The sequence below is a fragment of the Ruditapes philippinarum genome, unplaced genomic scaffold, assembly GCF_026571515.1.
Source record: "Ruditapes philippinarum isolate M1 unplaced genomic scaffold, ASM2657151v2 ctg172_1_1_1_1, whole genome shotgun sequence".
NCBI classification, from domain to species: Eukaryota; Metazoa; Mollusca; class Bivalvia; order Venerida; family Veneridae; genus Ruditapes; species Ruditapes philippinarum.
Genome location: NW_026851682.1, coordinates 77,470 through 98,660, shown reverse-complemented (window position 1 = coordinate 98,660; position 21,191 = coordinate 77,470). Strand labels below are relative to the sequence as shown.

Genomic DNA, 21,191 nt, shown 5'->3' with positions numbered 1-21,191 from the left:
GCGATATTAGGGAAATTATCAATAATAAAATAAGTTTGCGACATTTACGTATAACATACCATTACATATAATGGGCATATAGTTGTATTGAAAATATCATATCGTGTCGCTATTGACACCTTAGTGCAATAAATGGTTTACTTCCTGTTAGATTTAGAAGACCTTAACCCGTTACTGCACTTGGCTGACGATATGAGGACTTTTTTATACACGCATATTTTTAAGATTTGTTAAGTGTATTTATCACGATATAATGCTGTAAAGATAAAATAAAAAAACACTTTTATAATTTATAAATATATTTTACTTGTAAAACATAATGTATAAAATCTATATATTTGCACATTACATAATTAATTTTCGCAAACAATAACAAAATTGTTTTATTTCATAACAATGTGATACACGTTTTGAGATTCGGACTGTTGAATGAATATATACATATGATAGTATTTAATACAATGCCTTAGTTTTAGAGGCATCATTTTATCCGGTCATGTCCTTTAACGTTGTTAATGAAACAATGCCCATGATTGAAGTGTTATATTTAAGAACTAGAAGTTTGTGTTTGTTTTGACCAAGAGTGGAGAATATTTCTTATTTCAAAAGCCCAAAATCGTAAGTGGAAAAATAAAAATAACTCTCACTTAGAACTTCGAAGATCGATATATTACATATTGATTAAAACCAAACAAAGTTTCATTTTAGTTTACGTCATATTCTTTGTTTTTTATTCATAAATTAACGAAAAATTTGGCGCCATGTGACGTCATGGAATATATCACTTGTGCGTTTTTCTTTGATATCTTTCAATTTATAAAACTTTAACAAAAATTTCTTTTGTTCCACTTAGTTTGTGATCTAGTATGACTTGTATCTCAACGAAATATTTCAATATTTCATAAACACAGCATGAGCTAAATCAAATTTCTATCAATGTTCTGTCAGTTTAAATCGGTATGACTTATTCATCAACTTAACGACAAAACATCATGGCTGCGTTGTAAGAAAATGTATCTGGTGTGGTTATCGTTTGACTTCCATTTTTATTTCACGTTTGTTTAGTTATAGACACAAAAGTACGCAATGTGTTTCAGTTTAAATAGAGACGTCTTAGGGGTCGTGGACGATAGCTTGCAGTAACAACTACCGTCCATGAACAGACTCAATCAAACCGAGCCTGCAACATTTTCAATTTTGCCGTGTTGGGCTTTATGTTAGGATTCTTTTTCACTCCACTAGATAACCAATATGTGGGAGAGTATAAGACATAAAACTATCAAAACTCGGTGAATTTTATAGCACAAAATTGTACTGATAATTACAGTTGGATAGAGTTCTGTATAAGCGCTAGCAGTAACAGTAACAGACCTACACCCTCGATATAGAGCAAGGCTAGCCTACATCCTCTAATCAGGCTGTATATCTATGGCTACTAAATTTTATTATTAAGAATTCTTGCGAGATAAGGTTAAATAAACATTTTGTTACTTCACATTCCGATTAATATACATGTATATAAATAGTCACACAGATAATGAGACTGATGCCCCCGAGAAAAACAGTCGTCCGAGACAATCCACATAAAATTATACAGATTTAAAAAAAAAATAGCAACACTTTCTAGATGAATATTGTTCAACTATGATTAAACACCTCTCAATTTTCAATGTTAAATCTTAAAGTAAAGACACCATTCTTGTAAGATATCTATGCCAATATTTTACCTTGATAAGCTCTGTTTTAGGTAACAAAAGCATTACCTTTTGAAGCCACGTATAAATCATTCCATGATGATTTAAGGATTTCATCCTTTGCAATTAAAAAGTATACCTGGACATTTTTTGTCTTTTTGATTACATTATTCATGATCGACTGAAGACCTGGTTTTGAAGCAATGCTTACAGTAAATCCTTTCAAATTAAAACAAGCATATTTTACAATATTTCACATCATGCAAACAAAGAAGGCATCCTCATAGAAGGTGGTGTTAAGTCCTTTCGTAAATTGTTAACGGCGAATTTTTACCCTTTACCTATTCCTGCTTATTCCCCATATTTCACAACCACAGATAAATTCAAAATTGTTTCACCAATAGTCTCTTCTATAAGGATCTCTTGCATATGGGTCATAATCCCGGGGATCCCGGGGAGTTCGTGGTTCTCTTGGGCCCCTAGCGTATCCAGCGTATTGGTCCCAATGTTGTTGCTGTACTGCAGGGCGTCCGGTCGGATATCCACCATACCCTGGCATTTGTGCGTATGGACTGAAATTAAAAACAAAGCAATAAAAAGCTTTATAAGTATTACCTAAGTTTATTAATTTTATCGAAGGTACGTCCGTCGTATATAAACGGTATTACTTTTTTGTATTTAATGACATATCACGTGATGATTTAGAGCTGTTTACCATATAGAGTCAAATAACAAATAACTCTTTTTTATAATTAAGTTTTGGTACATGTCTGAAATATTCATTTCAAGGAGGCTACAATTATTTTTCAAAATATCATTGCGATTTTATACGTACATGTGCTCTTTATAGTATCAAAACGAACAACAAATGTCTTTTTAAATGAAATTTTGAATAATCTTTTTTCATTTAAAACTATTACAACGATTATTTGGTACACCATTTTCAACTATTATAATATGCAAATGTACTAATATTAGGTAACGACATACCTGTATCCTAGATTTTGCATATTCATATTTTCCAGACTTGCATGTCGAGAATTACCACCCAGGTAAGTAGATTCGTAGGAATACTCATACGCTTTGGATCTGTCTTTTAATGACGACTTTTTCTTGTCTTTCTTCTTCAATGAGCTCTCTGAATGTTTCTTCGCTTCTTTCTGCTGCAAGGAAATTGTTATTTTTTTAAGATCATTTGGACGTATGTGTACGCATGTCTTTCCCAACAAGTAACATTTGATCAATATATTTACATTTTTCTATAATATAAACGAGTATATAATCAATACAAGGTATTAAATATTGTTAATAGAGCGCAGCTAAACCTAAGAGAGCTAAAGAAATCTCTATCATTCTAACTATTATTTTACAATTTACAGCCAAGCAGTATGCCGATTTTCCGTATTATGCCTATTATCTACAAAATGCCAATCTTCCACAATTTGCCCATTTCTGCGATATGCACATTTTTCTATTACGCCAATTTTCCGCAATATGCCCAGCCTGAATACGCCAAAGCTCCAAAGTTTGCCCAGTCCCAACACTTGTTCTTTTCTACGATCTGCCTATTATATACAGTATGACACTCTTCAGCAATTGAACCAGATGAACCTATTGATCACATGAAGTTATAGATCAGATCAGACATCAAACTCACCTGACGTTTCTTTCCCTGATAAAATTCGAATTTTTCTGGTAGTGCTGTATTTATTGACGTGACATTTTGAGCAGACGACCCACTCTGAAAAAGCAGCAACATGCATACAATACAAAGAAGCATTCTGGCGCTCTCTAATGAAAACAAAAGCTTAACAGAAAGAGTGACAGAAAGAGTGATTAGTAATAAAGACAAAAGCAACTTCACAAAGAAAACATAAAACGAAGGTTTCAACTGAAAATGAAAAAAAAGGCTGACATGTTACCATAAAGTAAGTTATGGATGTTGAAAGAACCTGCATGCATAATATATTTATTAGTATGTAAGAATGTAACTTATCACATTTCGCAAACATTAACAACGGTTACTAAGTAATATTCTAATAAAGTTTCCACAATAAAAAATGTGTCCCAATTTTGTCTTTATTCAGTGGAAATTTTTTTATAACCAATGTACACTAAACATACACTTTAACTTAAATGAATTGAACTTATGAATATTAAAAAAAATTGAGTGCATAGAACAGGGCTAAACTTGATTAGAATGGTGATAGGGGCTAGAAATATGATATAACATTGTACTTGATGTCTAGTGGCTTTACATGTTTCTTCCAAATTCAAAAATTCACTTTTCATTTTTAAAATGTTTAAATCTGCTTAAGCTATGGTTGTATCCATCTACCTTTACTGTCTATAAACAGGTTCGATCGGACCGAGCCTGACACATATTTAATTTTGCTGTTTTTGGCTTTTTTAGGGGTCCCGTTTTTCTCCATTTTAGGTATAATAACAAAATCCAACATTTTTAAGAAAAGTCCCATCCATACTAAGAAAACATTCACTTGTGGGAACTACAATTATTTAATGTATATATATACACGTAAAGTCCCCAAATGTGGAGTACATTAATATTAGGAATAGGTGTACTATATAACAGAACAGTCATTTCTAAAACTGGTAAAAATATTGTGCTATAAGATTATAAGATTTGCACTGTTAAAATATTAGCAGTAAAAGTACAAGGACTTGTTATGCAGAATAAATATCAAGAAAGAATAATTATTTAGACTATATAAATCTCAAGTACATGTATCGAAAAAAATGTAACATTCTATCTAATGAAATGTTAAAGTAAGCTTTTGAGAAGATAGTCTTTACCATTCATCACACAGATACATATTAAACATTAAGACTTGGTGACTTGGTTGTCAATGTAAGATTTGCACTAAAAAATATACAAAAAATTGGAGAAAAAAATGTGTTATTAATCAAATGTTTGGGCTAATGGGAAGGAATCACACAGCACACAATTTCACATGAATACGCAAACATACCAATTGCCTACGAGGTAGATAAACTCTGTGCATCCGAATATGTCTTTCGTAAAGCCTGGCCTAGAAAACCACCAAATAGATCTATATAGAGTAAGCTCGAGAGAAAACTAGTAAAGTAATAGATAAACGTATATAAATGGAAATAAAACAGTTATAAGTATGTTTATGGAAAAAAGGAAAGAGAAAAAAGCAGCAAAGCAGTAGGTACTAATAACAATGCGACTAACAATTTTGGTCATAGTGGCTTTTTGGTATTTCTTCAAAATTAAATATTTAAACATTTACCTGCAGCACATTTATGCAGAATATGCATCTTACATAACTGTTGATAAGTAAGGGCACAAAGATGCTTGTTTTACGACAATACCTATTTGATATTGAAATAAAATGACACTGTCTGCCAATCACGACATAGTATTGTATATGCTGTAATTGAAAGTATAATAATCCTACAGAAAGAAAGACCAAATTTGATAGCCTAAAAAATGACCAAATTTGATAGCCTAGATATGGCATTATAATTAAAATTACGATAGTATTGAAAAAAGGCAACAAATACATAGATATAAATTAATTTGGGAAAAAGGCAGGAAATATAGATACATCTGAATAAAGACTAAATACAAAGCTAATATACGTAAGAATTATTTGGATATAGACTAAATACAAAATTATTGTATGTTTAGATATCTTAGAATCAGGAGTGTTACGCATGCATCTGTTGTTACAAAGGCTGCTAGTATGGTATTTTTCCTGAAGCATTTAAATGATCTTTTAGGAACAAAGTGATCTTATGATATTTGTCGTATACTTTAATATTCCAAAAGTTCCTCGTATTTTCAATTATAGCTCCAACATTTTGATGCATGTTAATTTATAGCAGATTTTTCAAAAAGAAAAGTAGCGCTAGTTTTGGCTTCTTCTGCAGTTAAAACGCGTATAAATGCACATTTACACTTAAAGACACTTCTGATACGCATCACTGTTTTCAGGTATGTATTTTATACGTATATTCCTGTTATTAGGAAATTGATATCATTGTTATGTAAATCAACACCTCAAATGTTTTGACTTTTAATTTCAATGAAGTGAATTGACCAAACACAAACGGTATAGAATCTAAAAAAATAAAGCGCGTCTGTAAAAGACAAAATCTAAAAAAAAATTGTATAGCGCATTTACGTTTGTGACAATGAATGATGCATGCCAATGGCGCGCAGACTTTCGGAATTTTATGCCTTCAAAGATAATATTTGGTGGGTTTTGCGCGAAATAATTATTAGATAAACTTGAACTGGTCATTCGTCATGGATGAATGATTTTATTGAAACCAGCTTTGGTGAAATCTAAATATGATATATCGCGATTTCTATGATTTTTGAAAGTGTTGCCTTTGAAGTGTCTTTCAGTTTATTTCTAAAATGAACTTTGTAACAAAGTTATATAATGCGCTTTTGAAAATGCTGAAACATGTATATTCTTTCTTTACAAAATACCATACAAGACAGTGCAATCTTTCTACAAGACAATGAATTAATGATTATATTACCTCGTAGTCGTCGTCTGTTCTACTCGATCGACCTGACCTTGGCTGTGACCTTTCTTGTGATCCCTCCCGGCGTCTATCAACGGTTGCACTAGTGTTATATCCTTCATTAGTATAGCCTATTCTTATAACACCTCCTTCATGATATTTACTTTTATCTCTTTGTTCGCGCTCTTTTCTCTCGCGCTCTTCATTCTCCCTTTCCATTTTTTCGCGCTCTTTCTTTTCCTTCTCAATTCTATCTAGTTTTTCTTTTTCTATCTTCCTCTGTCTTTCCCGTTCTCTTTCTCTCTCCTTTTCACGTTCCTTTTCCCGTTGTTTTTCTTTTTCTCTACTTCTATCACTTCCAGAATGAACACTGTCTTTTGATGCGTAATTTGCAAGACCCGTTGCCTGTAACAATTTTTCATAACCAGGCGGTTTCTCGATCCCTACTGTTTGCGGGGGACTATTCTTGCCCGGACCTTCTCTTGGATCTATATAGTCATAACGGTGACTACCTGAGGAAATTTGTGACCGAAACATTGGAGTTTCCTAAAAACAAACAAACATATAGAATGCTAGCTTATATTCAGGTCAGATCAGTTTTTGCAAAGAATTCAGAACTGACTTTGTCAGTGGTAAAAAGTGGTGATCAATTATTTTTATGTAATTTCAAAAGAAACGATGATTTTGTACTTTTATTAACATTTAAGCATACTATATAACATGAAAATACATGTAAGATAGTCAAAGTCTTAAATTACAGGCACTAAATATAAAATATATTATATTTTAACAAATGATAACTTAGTGGCTTGTTTCTAACACATGTTTTAGCGAATGTGGGAGCTTTCATGAGAAACAAAGACAAAAAGTAATTTGAAGGGCAGGACACACTAAATAAGTCAATTAGTATCATATGTAGATATGAAAGAAAAATGAATATACATAGAGTGACAATGATTATTCTGCAAGTTTGAATCTCTTGTAAATATTTCATATCACAAAATTACATATTACATAAATCGGCTAATACATATACAATGTAACAACAATGTTTACTTAAACATTAAAGGTGTCTTAAAATATAGAAAAGAAAAAAATAAGAGAGTTTTAACATATTTAATTCAGCATAATATTTGAATGGTAATTGATTCACTGATACCTGTGCAGAAATTTATGAAAAATGTTTTTTTTTCTGTTAACTAAATGTAGACTCGCGTTTTTTTTATAAGGTTTCCTAATTGAAGCAGATATCCGGTGTATAAACGAGTTTTATTACCTCTAAATACAAATACACCTATGAAAGATGTAGTGATTGGATGCAACAGGTGTTTGTAATCACAGGACATGGTATACAATGAATTGTGTAGGCTTGCAAGTCATGGTACTGTGATTTCGTTTATCCATTCCAAGATATTGTTTAAGTCTTTAAACCGGATCATTAAATACTAAACTATAGCCGTTCAAGTTCTATGATTTACTGACATGTACTTCTTTTCAGCTTTAATTGACTTTCTGATTTTTTTCTGATAGTTTTATGCCTAGAATCTTTAAGACTTGACATTCAAACTTGCAGATTATCTGTACACATCAAACAATATACAAAGATATATATGTGACTCATATATCTTGGAGACCATCACACACTAAAAAACACCAGTTGAAAACCATAATACCCTGATCACTGTACACTTGTTCATTTGACCCCATTTCCGTGACTTGAAATTTTGATTTCTTACATTTTATGTTATAGTAAATTGAAAAATGATTTTCACTTATTAACTGAAACTAAATACTTGAATCAAAAATCTTTCAATAATCCTAAGTTAAAATGAAACCAAAAGCTTATAATGTTTTAGATAATATACACGGACACATATACATGTACTTCTTAATCGTCATTATTTCTTAGAACATGCCCAATAACAATGTAATGGACATCGCACTTAATCGTGCTGTAGTAAAAGGTGATTTCTTGAAATTTTAACACAGTTTGTATTCACCGTCCTTATACATTTGCATGAATTCTTAAGAAAGAATAAAAACAGTAATGGTTTTGAAGTTTTTATCACTATATTATGACATAACGGTGATTTTAATGTATCAGAATTTTATATTTAAAAAGTAGCAACTTATTGCAATTAGACAAATAGATACATGTGTGACTTTCCTTTAACATTGTGAGTCACTTGCTATAAGTAAAAACAAGAGAATTATTATTATCATTATGTCCCTGATTAAAACAAACTGTGGGTCAACACCGGATACCAAATTACAAAAATGGCACTCAGTTATAGATAATATTTTTTACCAAAAAGCGAACAAATCTAGAGTGACTTGGATAGAAGATCTCTTCCTAAAATTTCAATTTAAATGTTGTCTTAATGTACTCTTCATTTCAAAACAACAATATTAATATAAAATGATTTAGAATAGATTCTAAATGAAAACAATATAACTGAATCTTTGAATTATTACATCGAATTTATGAAGATTTTCTTGTTACAATCTTTATGATAACAACCATTTAGTTCATAATAGCAAAATAATCTGAAATCTATGAGGTGAATTAGATGCAGATTTGCAGTAATTAAATTGAACTGTAAAGAAAAACTGCAAAAGAAATTTACTTATTATTAGAATTTCTACGAAATTATTCAACATTTTTTATGATCATGAAATGTTTATTTGCCTATGTTGAGATCATAATTTTGTATGTGTTTGTTTTGTGAATATTAACCGAAGTAAACTAAAAACAACAACAACAACAACAAAAAGTTGAACTAAATTGAAGATGATTTGTCTTACATTAAATTATACATTTATATACACGAAGGAAATACCAAACAAATATAGTTTAAATAACTCTAAATTCGAAACTATCTACACATATGAACACGAACTTTTAAATACGAAAACAAATTATACATCTGAAAACATCATCAATTGCAAAACTTATTACAAATTTGATCAATATATGTAGCTCCAATACGAAATAATCCGTGTATAAAGTTATTTCAAATGCCAAATAACCTTTTCAGAAAAATACTGTTAAACATGAAAAGGTCTTTACAATAAAATATCTTTAACTTCGAAACTTCTTACACATGTAAACGAAAGGACTATTTTTTTAAGCAGAAAACTACTTACATTAATTTTGTCATCTTCCGTCCTGTTATCTGCCGGAAGTATTGATGATATACCTGCAGTTCCGCCCATAACCTCTGACTCCCTTATAATATTCGATATCTTCACATCATCTAAATCAACAGCTTTACTTCTATTATCAACCTCTACTTTATTATTAGCTTCAAAATTGTCATTAAGGTTTGTACTTTTCTTATTTTTACCGACAAGCTCTTTCATCTGCCTATCAGCCTCAAGGAATGGATTTGTGGCTGAAATATACGAAATAATTCGTTGTTTTTTCTTTAGATTGTCAAATAGCTTAATAATTGTTTGTCACTCATACAAAGTTTCATCATTCTAAAATGAAAGACAAAAACTTTATGGGGTCATTATCAGGACTTATTGGATGACCCTCGTAGGATTGAAAAAATATTATCGTACATAACATAAATGAATATGCCTCTCGAAATTGTCTTATTAAACCACGGAAACATGTATTAAAATTATACCATACTTACATCCCGTGTTAAGATCTTTATTTTGCTGTAATTTATTTTCGTTAGATAGGAAAGCCTGAAAACAAAATGAAAGAATGCATTATTTGTAAAATTTCAAATTGCGCTTGATAAACTTAAATTTTGGTTTAATTAAAAAAAAAATAATATTTATATTTCCGGTAGCTATAACATAATTAAATTCATAAAATATATTCTCTTTCCCTAAGTTGAAATCTATCATCATGAAAATGTTTGTACTTTTGATACGATTCTTGTAAATGGATGCTAAATAATATCTGAATGACTGAACGTTTAAGACATACGAAACATTAAGTAAAAATCTGTTGCAAATTTTTCATAAGTTTTATTGCGTATTTTGATATATAAGTTATATACGTCGCAACAACACTGTTTAAGAAATAATATATCCCAAACTGTGATTTTATTGCTCAATAACATCACTGTTTTGAGTTCGGGTGCGGGGAATTATATCACGAGGGCGTAGCCCGAGTGATATAATGATGCGCATCCGAACGACAAACAGTGATGTTATCAAGCAATAAAATCACCGATTTGGATATATTATTTCTTCTATGTTCAATAGGGAAAAATGCGGGTCGTGTTAGAATAAGGCTTATACGACGACTTATCCAGCTTTATTGCTTGAGGAAGACCTCGTATGCCCCTTCGTGCATTATTTCCGAACGGGCCCCTGGGTAGAACCACAGACATTCCGCATGTTAGCTGTTTAACTTAATCGGTAAAAAAATTCGGATTCAGATTAAAATCCGCAGCGGAGAGAGGATGTTGGTTTGAAGACAACAATATTCACAGTTCGGCCACGACTTTTAATGTCAAAAAAACTTGATGTGCTAAAATCCCTCAAGAACATAAGTTAAAACTACATGTACATATTCAATATGACACTTATTAGCAATACAAAACTTTAAGATATGAGAAACTGTGAAAGTAATGAATGGATTTTCCTTATAAAACAAACACTATTTCGTATTTAAACATGAAACTCATTTTGAAAATTCCATCGTGTATACTCACTGTTGATCCCGTGGTGGAATGTGGATTTTTAAAAGTATTTTCTATAGACTGTAAACTCTTCTTTCTGTCACTTCGCTGCTTTATTGCTTGTCGTAGCTGTAAATTAACATCAAAAAATAGAATTAAACATTTTGTTATGTTTCCAACAGTCAAATGTTGAAAAAAGAATAAGTTTGTGTAAAATAATGGGTACTCACATATTTGCGCATTTAGAGCAATACATAATTATATAAACTTACTGCTTACTTTCAAACGCATGAAAAGTGTTTGTAAATGAACAAAGCTAGCTTAAGATGTTTACTATTCAAAAAACATTACGCTTCATAGTTTGCATGACATATTCTTATTCTAAAAAGGTGTTTTCAACTTAAAACGATATTTTAAAATTTGATTAATTCCTCTAAAAATATGTAGCTTGCGAGATATCAATTTTCTCACAATTTATTTTACATTGAACAGACATATAAAATAATTTAAACGTTTACTGAAAAACTGTCTTACATACCTGCTTATTAAGGATACAGTGGAATAGGAATATGAGGAATCCCTGAAAAAAATGAAAGCAAAATAAATCAATATATCGACCATCTTCGACGTTGCTGACAAACATCTTCGCTGACCATACATATCTCAAACACAAAAAGAGTTATCAAACTTGTATTTGAGATGTTTGACCTTGACCGATGTGACCTGTGCAGGCCAAGATCAGACACACTGTTCGCTGTTCAGCCAGTAGACTTATTTCGAAATTTTCCCTAAAATGATGAGCAATTTGTACAGATTGAACAATGAACATGTATTTTAATAATAATTAGTTATTAAGGGTTGAAACTATAAATTTAGAGCCTACACATCAGGGATATCTGAGCAGGCGTTGTGCTGCTAGCTGCTAAATTTTATTTCTTCGCATACTCATCATCAGTTCTTTATAATTCAACAAAGGGCACGTTCTTCACGCTAATAAACAGTGTATTTGCAAAAAAGTTTATTACTTTTATATCAAGCTGGAAATTTTAAATTTTCAATAAATATTTATATCACATGTACTTCTATACCTATTTTTCTGGGTATAAACTACAATTATTACGAATTTATTGCACGCACCGAACTTCATACTTCAATAAGTATGATTCTTAACAAGTCAATTACGAAAACCTGCTGGAACCGGAAGTGATTAGCTTTTTGGCCACGACGGACAACATCCGGCACTTCCAAAGATTAAACGTTGCTAATATATAAATAATACCCATGTACATCACATAGTGTAAGATTTATATCAATTAAACAATTAAAAACCTGTAATTTACAACTTATTGAAAATTGGTTGCTATACCTGCAAACTATTGCATATTGCAAATATATACTGGAAGACAACTAAATCTTCGTTGACGGAAAATATCCCGAACACCCAGGTGAGGCCTAATATTGGCAAGAGAACACATATACTGCGAACACCCATTCTGGAAAATTGAAATGGTCAATTAACAGTTATGAACATCATGTTTTGTATATAATTATCAAATTCTCATACCTTTTAATACCTTTTGAAAAAATGTTTGTACTTATTCATACTAAAGTATATAACTACCTAAAGAGAATGAAATTAGGGTTTAAAAGGTTCAGGCAATTTCTCGAAGGTAAATTTAACATACTCAATTAAACCCAAACGGATTACAGGATGGGTGCAATTAAATCATTAATGATTCGTTTTGTGGAACTAAACAGCGCCGAGCAAGGTGCTGTAAAGGAAATATATCAGGGACAAAAGTAGGGTTCAAGCACAAGAAACCCTGTGTTGAGAAACCGTTTTAGTTGCTTTCTAGCAGGCATTACTAAACATGAACGAGTTAGAGCAGCCAAGTATGCACACATATTTGTTTACAAAATATGAAAAGAGCCAGGGGAACGAAATCAGAAAAACAATAATGTGTTAAACATTAAAAGATAAAAATTGAAACCAGCGGATGAAAATAAATACACTGAGTTCTAGACTTACACAGCTTTTTCTTTATCTGACTTTGTCATCATCGCTGATGACTTAAACATCTGTCTTAAAACTATCACAACTATAATAAAATTAATCTGAAAATAGAAAAATGATAGTAAAATATATCAAAAAATAAATATGCTTCAATTCGAAATAAAGAGTTATGCCTTTCCCGAAAATCTGCAGAAAGAGTGATCCTTCAAAAGCATTAATTACTACAAAATTACATGAAAATTGCAGACTCGTTTTGATTAAGTCTGTACATAAGGGAAAATGAAAAAATGCGACATTCATAACGCCCCCTAGCACCGGCCTGAGCGGTATTAGATTGTTTAACACTTTAAAGTGCTGGATCAATAATGAAAGTTGAGACTTGGATATAAATGATTATTGAAAAGTTAAAAAACAGAAATCAAGATAAAACAATTGGAAGAGATGGCAACAAATGATGAACCTGTACAGGAACATACCACAATGATCAAAGCAGCAGGACCAACGAAAGCCCATAGAAGCCCATCTTCTATTGACAACCAACAACTGTAAAGAAAACATTATTGTTTAATATTTCAGAGGGAACAACGTTTACAAGAAATAATTTGAATATTGTTGCTTGTTTTATGAATGAATATAAGTTTTGAAATGCTACTATCATTAAATATGAATTGGTCGATCTGCTTTTGATCAATTATTTAAAACATAAACAAAAAACACAAGTTGAATTATGGTTGTACCTTTATCACTTCAGTATTATTTGATTAATGTGCCATGTAATGCTACTTTTAGAGTTTTCAAAATCAAATCTATAAAACATAGCAAATAATTATTGAGATTCAAGGCTTGTTGGGTGGTGCTTAAAAAATTAAAAATATATTAATATATATTTTTTTGTTGAAGTAAAACATACTAATAAAAGTTTTGATAAATTACTTACAAGCTTTCATTGCCGTAGCCTTCTAGCTTTGTAACACCCATAGATATTCCAACAATTACCAATGGAATACCTGTAATATTATGTTAATGTCGTTACATCTTTTTTAATCTGATACTAATATATGATGATTCTTTCCAAGTAATTTCTATAGCGCCATAGAATACATTTTCCATAGAATGCATTTGGTTATTACGACGGTTGATTTAAAATAAGATCAAATTAGATGAAGCGTTGTAGTTGCCATCCTTTACTGTAAAGGTGCTTGTTCTGAACTTCATTTATTTATAATAGATTGATAAACGCGTTTCTTGTTTTCTTAAACAATCGTAGAACAAAACTACTGTAATATTTGTTTTCAACCCATTTAGTGTGGTTTTTGCACAGTCAAATGGACTTGTCAATTATAATGCAAAGGTGATACAAACACTGATTCTTACATCTGAGCAGCCAATGGCTTACTTGTGACATGCTACAACCAAAAGCATTTAGTCTCTGCAGCCAGTATACGGTCATGCCAGCAAAATAAATCAGTCTCTGTACTGGCGTTTTCTCATTTTTGGAATCCCTTATGTTTCGACTGGAATGTCCCCAAATCAAAGCAGTGTAAATTCATTTATGCAACTTCAGTAAATTAAGGGTAAACAGGGGTTCAGGCTAATACTGCAATATGCTATTTTTGTCTCTGATACTCAAAGGTTTGCATGGGCACTAGATAATACGAAAAGAGGAAAATTGTTATAATATTCATATCTATATAATGGATGTTTTTTATCAAAAAATACCTACCCCAGGCAAGTGGCAGTAACCATTTTATTCTGGATCTTGTTACAAAAACATAAACTACGGAGATGGCAATTTCTATACCATATGCCAGCATCAGAAAGAACACAACCAGGTAAAAATAATGCAGCAGTGCAGAAACAGCAGTACATACATCCTACAATATGTATTTAAAAAAAGATAAATCAAAGAATAATTTTTTCATTTCATCATAAAAAATTGGCAATGAAATATAGCTCATATTTCTCACTACATAACATTACGAATCAATGAGAAATTTGCATACAATACAAAAATGTTATTGAATTTAATATACACAATCTATAAATAATATAATTTTGTATTTAATAATTACGAGATCTTGAAATGTTAAAGTTGATTAGCGCTATATTTTTCTAACAGTCCTAACTTTTTTCTCAGTTATATAAATTCAACATGCAGTTATTTTAATATTCATGTCATGCAAAGATAATATAACAAGAGGGCCATGATGGCCCTGAAGTCGCTCACCTGTATATAGGCCCCTGGAGCGGGGCCAGTTTAAACCCCAGGGCTTTTATTTGAACTAACTTGGTAGACACCCATTAGAAGATATTTCATGCTTAACATCCAAGGTCTAGCTGGTCAAGTTTTTTTCTTTACACATATAGTTAAAAACAATGACACACCTGGGGCAGGGCCAGTTTTGACCCAAGGGCTTTTATTTGAACAATCTTTGTAGACACTTACTAGAAAATGTTTCATGCTTAATATCTAAACTCTAGCTATTCGGGTTTTTTCAAAGAAGACTTTTAATTTTTTGCTATACACATATAAGGAAAATCAATGTCAGCCGGGGCGGGGCCAATTTTGACCCCAGGGCTTTTATTTGAACAAACTTTGTAGACACTCACTAGAAGATGCTTCGTGCTTAATATCTAAACTCTAGCTATTTGAGTTTTTTCAAAGAAGATTTTTTTAAAGTTTTTGTATAACACATATAAGGAAAAGGAATGACCCCTGAGGCGGGGCCAATTTTAACCCCAGGGCTTTTATTTGAACAAACTTGGTAGACAATCAGTAGAAGATGTTTCATGCTTAGTATCTAAACTCTAGCTATTTGGTTTTTTTTCAAAGAAGATTTTTTAAGTTTTTTCTATACACATATAAGGAAAATCAATGACCCCCGGGGCGGGGCCAATTTTGACCCCGGGCTCTTATTTGAACAAACTTGGTAGACATCCATTAGAACATGTTTCATGCTAAATATCATAGCTCTAGCTCTTTGGGTTCTTTAAAAGAAGAGTTTGTAAGTTTTTACTATTTGCATATTGGGAAAATCAATGACCCCCCTGGGGCGGGGCCAATTTTGACCCCAGGGCTTTTATTTGAACAAACATGGTAGACACCCATAAGAAGATGTTTCATGGTAAATATCTTAGCTCTAGCTCTTTGGGTTCTTTAAAAGAATTTTTTTTAAGTTTTTACTATATGCATATAGGTAAAATCAAAGACCCCCTGGGGTGGGGCCAATTTTGACCCCAGGGCTTTTATTTGAACAAACTTGGTAGACATCCATTAGAACATGTTTCATGGTAAATATCTTAGCTCTAGCTCTTTGGGTTCTTTAAAAGAAATTTTTTTAAGTTTTTACTATATGCATATAGGTAAAATCAAAGACCCCCTGGGGTGGGGCCAATTTTGACCCCAGGGCTTTTCTTTAAACAAACTTGGTAGACATCCATTAGAACATGTTTCATGCCAAATATCTAAGCTCTAGCTCTTTGGGTTTTTTAGAAGAAGATTTTTTAAGTTTTTACTATATGCATATAGGGAAAATCAATGACCCCCTAGGGCGGGGCCAATTTTGACCCCAGGGCTTTTTTTTTAACAAACTTGGTAGACATCCATTAGAACATGTTTCATGCTAAATATCTTAACTCTAACACTTTGGGTTCTTTAAAAGAAGATTTTTTAAGTTTTTACTATATGCATATAGGGAAAATCAATGACCCCCTGGGGTGGGGCCAATTTTGACCCCAGGGCTTTTATTTGAACAAACTTGGTAGACACTCACTAGAAGATGTTTCATGCTAAATATCTTAGCTCTAGCTCTTTGGGTTTTCTTTTTGTTGCCATGGCAACCAGAGTTCTGCATGGAATTAAATTCTTTGAACAATTTTTAAAGGTGACCACCAAAGGAACATTCCTGTGAAGTTTAGATGAAATTGGCTTAGTGGTTTATGAGGAGATGTCATTTAAAGCAAAAGTTTACGGACGACAGACGGACGGACGACGGACGGACGGACGGACGCCGGACGAAAAGCGATCACAAAAGCTCACCCTGTCACTTTGTGACAGGTGAGCTAAAAACACAATTCGACACTAGAAATGACGTCATCACTTTATAATGAAGTAGAATCATTTTTGCATATAATACCGAAACAGTTTCATTTACAGTTACACATTAGTTTTACGTAAATTCCTTTTCATTAAAGTTTCTAATAATTTTATTCTTGCTAGAAATGTACATCTCATGCGAACCTCAAAAATAACACTACTTTCGGTGACGTCATCTTTTAACATTTTGACCTACTGACCTAGATTTACTTACCTTATTTTCAACTCTGTCTACTCCAGCAAGGAAAACGATGTAAGATATTATCAGAGCCGCACATAAATTTAGTAACAATACTGCACGATCACTTTTCACGAATCTAAAAGATCAAATTTTATCTCTTTATTTTGTTTTATGTCATTCAATCATAATATGCATTTCATCAAAAGTTTTTCTTTTGATTTTCTAGTTTGATTTATTAGCAAATAGCTTGCAAGTTGTACTGAATGATTTATAGAATAACCCTACAAATAAATTTGGCGATGTTTGATTTAATTAATGTACATCTCAAATAAAATCTATAAGTTTACTGAATATGTAATATGCAAATGGATCAACACGCATCCCTCTTCATGCAGAGTTCTTTGAAACGTTTGAAAGTTTTCAAAACTTTGATACTAATAGTATTCAAATACAGTAAAGATTAAAAAAAAATAAAAAAGAAATGTGCCAGTCTAAGGCACCGACATACAATAATGTATCAAATTTTTATTACCAGCCCATATTGCCTGAGCAACGGGTACTACTAAGGAGGACGAAAGATATTACATTAAGAAATAATTTAAAAATTGAAAGATTCAATTGGAACTGTAACATGTGTAAAGAAAAGTTAAGATATGTATTTGACCTTCTTGTTTTCCTTCTTACTATGTGAAACCACGTTATGTAAAACTATAAATATTACAATAAAATGTAAATCGCTGAAATAAAACTAAATAAATATCTATAGATTTAAAAGACAGTTCAGACAAATGCCTCTTACCTCCAAACTATAAAATGTAGAATAACTGTCAGAAGTAGACAAAGGATGGAGATGCCACAACCTACAGCCGATATAATACTTAGAGCCAAAACATCTGCCGGGGGCTGGAAAATAGAAATAAATCCGAGGTAACATTAGCTGCTCATTTTCTAATACAGGTTATGAAAACTTTAAAACACACACCTGGAAATAAGCTAGCACACCCGGCATTTCACATCAATTCTGAGAGACCACAACTGAAAGTTTAAATTTTATTTGGGCAATGGTACTAACCACCTGTAGTCAATTTGCAACAACTGTCACAAGCTCGGCACCAAGAATGGCAAATTTACGTAAAATCGCATTAGACGCCTTACTGCATGGTAGTATGATGAGAAGGGTTGAGGTTATCATCCGAGCACGTGGCGGTTACACTCGTTATTTAACTTTTGGCAAAATAAAGTCATTTTAGGTTACGAAATCGTCAACATTTACCTAACATATCGACAAGTAAATGTTTTGTAAACGCTCCAACACCATACTTATAAACACTTACATTTTTGGTAAAAACACATTTGCTTATGCTTCAATAATTTGCTGAAGAATAAACTAAACTGATAAACATACTGGTTTATGATTACAATGTACTAAATTTGTATCGCTACTTATCAAATTATTATTTCTTAGCTCAATTAAGCTTTCAATCACAATCAATTTTAAATTTCCGGGGTGTGCTTAATTTATTTCCAGATGTATATATTTGGCTTATTTCATGGTTGAAATAAATAATTAAAAAACAACGATCCTTCGGAAGCAATGAAAATAAAAATATAATAGGAAAATTGCAGACTCGGTTTGACCGAGTCCGTTCATGAGAGTTTATATTAAAAGTGCAAACACTGTAAAGCTGTAAAGTATTACTAAAAATGTCAAGCAATATTATATAAATAGTATATAATAAATATCAATCATATCGTGTGCTGCACCTAAATCGATACACAAGATAAATGTCATATTCGAATTAATTAACTTTAGATATGGATATTAACTAAATGAATGAAATTTACACGGAGATTAGAAAATATACACCACGTTTGGATAATCTATACTTATATACTACATAATTATACATATTATAACACAACGTACTTCCAGAATGTTTCTATAAAATCCACTTACTTCCATTTTATATACATATACATATATACAAAAATCCTCAAAAATTAAAATGAACTACAAATATTTTGTTTCGAACGATCGCTACAAGTAAAGGCTGCAGAAACTACATTGTTTACAAATGATTGATATCACTACTCTTTAACATTCGATAGAGCATGAATTATGTCGAGTAAATCACATTGTTTTACCTTATTTTATAACTTTACCAACGATTTATCAATTTCTTACTTTAAACATTCTTTTTTTCTTTTTTTTTGTCATTTGTTGCCATTTCAGTGTTTTTTACCATCGCTTCTCGCCAACCACTCGCTCCGGATGTAACTTTAACATGGCACCTTTTGTTTGTTTGTTATTTGTTTTTACTATTTTATAAATACATTTGTATATATCTTTAGCGAGAAATTTAGACAACGCATCAATTAATTTATACTTACAGAACCTTGATAGAGAAAGTAGTAAACAGAAATCTAAGAGAAACCCATAGGTGTACTTTTTTCTTGATCTCATCGTAAAGAGGGAACATTCTTTTTCATCGTTTCATCTTTCAGACATTCGTTAACGCTACTTATGTTAACACTGAATAAAATTATATTTAATTCCCCGAAAAAAAAACTAAGTGCATGGTTCTGCTAAATCTGGTAGACGGTAGCTTGCATTTACCACTATCGTATATGAACATGCTTAATCAAACAGACCATGAAATTGTCACTTTTGCCATTTAAGTTGTTATTTATGGATTCTGTTTTTTGTTTTAGTTCAACTGTATTGCAAGACATGTGCGGGTTTTGGAAATAGGCTTCCGTAGTGATTAATAATAAATTTAATCTATTCTGTTTCATTGAAATTCTGGCTACGACATAATGCTATATAAAGATGATGGCAATGATTGAAATGCCTTAAGAAACATTTGATTATATTGTTTAAAAAAATGCTGTTCTATTTACCGTTTTTCCAGGGCTCATCAGTACGGCGAAATTTGTAAAGTGATTGCACTGACATACTGTGACGCCCTTTCACCCAAACAAAAACCAGTTACATCCGTCATTTTAAAAAAGCTTTTCCCAGCGAAAGCAAATTATTTTGAAAAAAGGCAAATCAAACAAAAAATTTTACATTTTAACTAAAAGTAAAAAATTATCAGAAAGGACAGAACTTAAACGACAGATCATTCAAATCGAGTTATAAGAAACTAACCTTATAAAGAAAATGTTTATATTTTCGTAATAGATTATCGTTCCTATCAGTTGCCACAATACAAAAGATATAAATAAGAAATTTATCAAACGCAATTAAATGAAACAAGAGGGCCATGATGGCCCTGAGATCGCTCACCTGTATATAGCCCCCCACCCATAAGAAGATGTTTCATGCTAAACATCTAAGCTCTAGCTCATTGGGCTTTTTAAAAGAAGATATTTTAAGTTTTTACTTATAATACACATATAGTTAAAAACATGACACCCCTGGGGCGGGGCCAGTTTTGACCCCAGGGCTTTTATTTGAACAAACTTTGAAGACACTCGCTAGAAGACGTTTCATGCTTAATATCTAAACTCTAGCTATTTGGGTTTTTTCAAAGAAGATTTTAAGTTTTTGCTATACACATATAAGGAAAATCAATGACCCCCGGGAAGGGGCCAATTTTGACCCCCAGGCTTTTATTTGAACAAACTTTGTAGACACTCACTAGAAGATGTTTCATGCTTAATATCTAAACTCTAGCTATTTGGTTTTTTTCAAAGAAATTTTTCTTAAGTTTTTGCTATACACATATAAAGAAAATCAATGACCCCCGGCGAGGGGCCAATTTTGACCCCAGGGCTTTTATTTGAACAAACTTGGTAAACACCTATTAGAACATGTTTGATGCTAAATATCTTAGCTCTAGCTCTTTGAGTTCTTTAAAAGAAGATTTTTTAAGTTTTAACTATATGCATATAGGGAAAATCAATGACCCCCTGGGGCGGGGCCAATTTTGACCACAGGGCTTTCATTTGAACAAACTTGGTAGACACCCATAAGAAGATGTTCCATGCTAAACATCTAAGCTCTAGCTCATTGGGCTTTTTAAAAGAAGAT

The 21,191-nt window shown here is 31.8% G+C and overlaps 1 protein-coding gene across 6 annotated transcripts; it reads right to left on the bottom strand.

The window, feature by feature from the left end:
* Positions 1-281: 281 nt before the first annotated feature.
* LOC132736744 (cadherin EGF LAG seven-pass G-type receptor 1-like) lies at positions 282-20,118 on the bottom strand. 6 transcript variants are annotated; one of them, XM_060723950.1, is made up of 17 exons: positions 20,057-20,118; positions 17,955-18,058; positions 17,189-17,291; positions 14,602-14,752; positions 13,816-13,885; positions 13,355-13,421; positions 12,894-12,979; positions 12,231-12,357; positions 11,403-11,444; positions 10,898-10,993; positions 9,863-9,917; positions 9,366-9,613; positions 6,234-6,764; positions 4,685-4,744; positions 3,352-3,435; positions 2,685-2,857; positions 282-2,266 (listed from the first exon to the last, which is right to left on the bottom strand). In XM_060723950.1, the coding sequence occupies exons 1-17, from the start codon at positions 20,072-20,074 to the stop codon at positions 2,089-2,091; spliced, it is 2,193 nt and encodes a 730-aa protein (XP_060579933.1). In that variant the 5' UTR covers positions 20,075-20,118; the 3' UTR covers positions 282-2,088. The 6 variants fall into 6 exon arrangements, with proteins under 6 accessions (XP_060579933.1, XP_060579939.1, XP_060579946.1 ...); XM_060723956.1 differs by having other exon boundaries at positions 2,685-2,854; XM_060723963.1 differs by lacking the exon at positions 4,685-4,744.
* Positions 20,119-21,191: the final 1,073 nt, after the last annotated feature.

Coding starts and splice junctions, on each gene's coding strand:
- LOC132736744 (XM_060723950.1), bottom strand. Junction 14,753..17,188: donor TAGACAGAGTTGAAAATAAG/GTAAGTAAATCT, acceptor TACATATTGTAG/GATGTATGTACTGCTGTTTC. Junction 6,765..9,365: donor CGGAAGATGACAAAATTAAT/GTAAGTAGTTTT, acceptor GTTTGTTTTTAG/GAAACTCCAATGTTTCGGTC.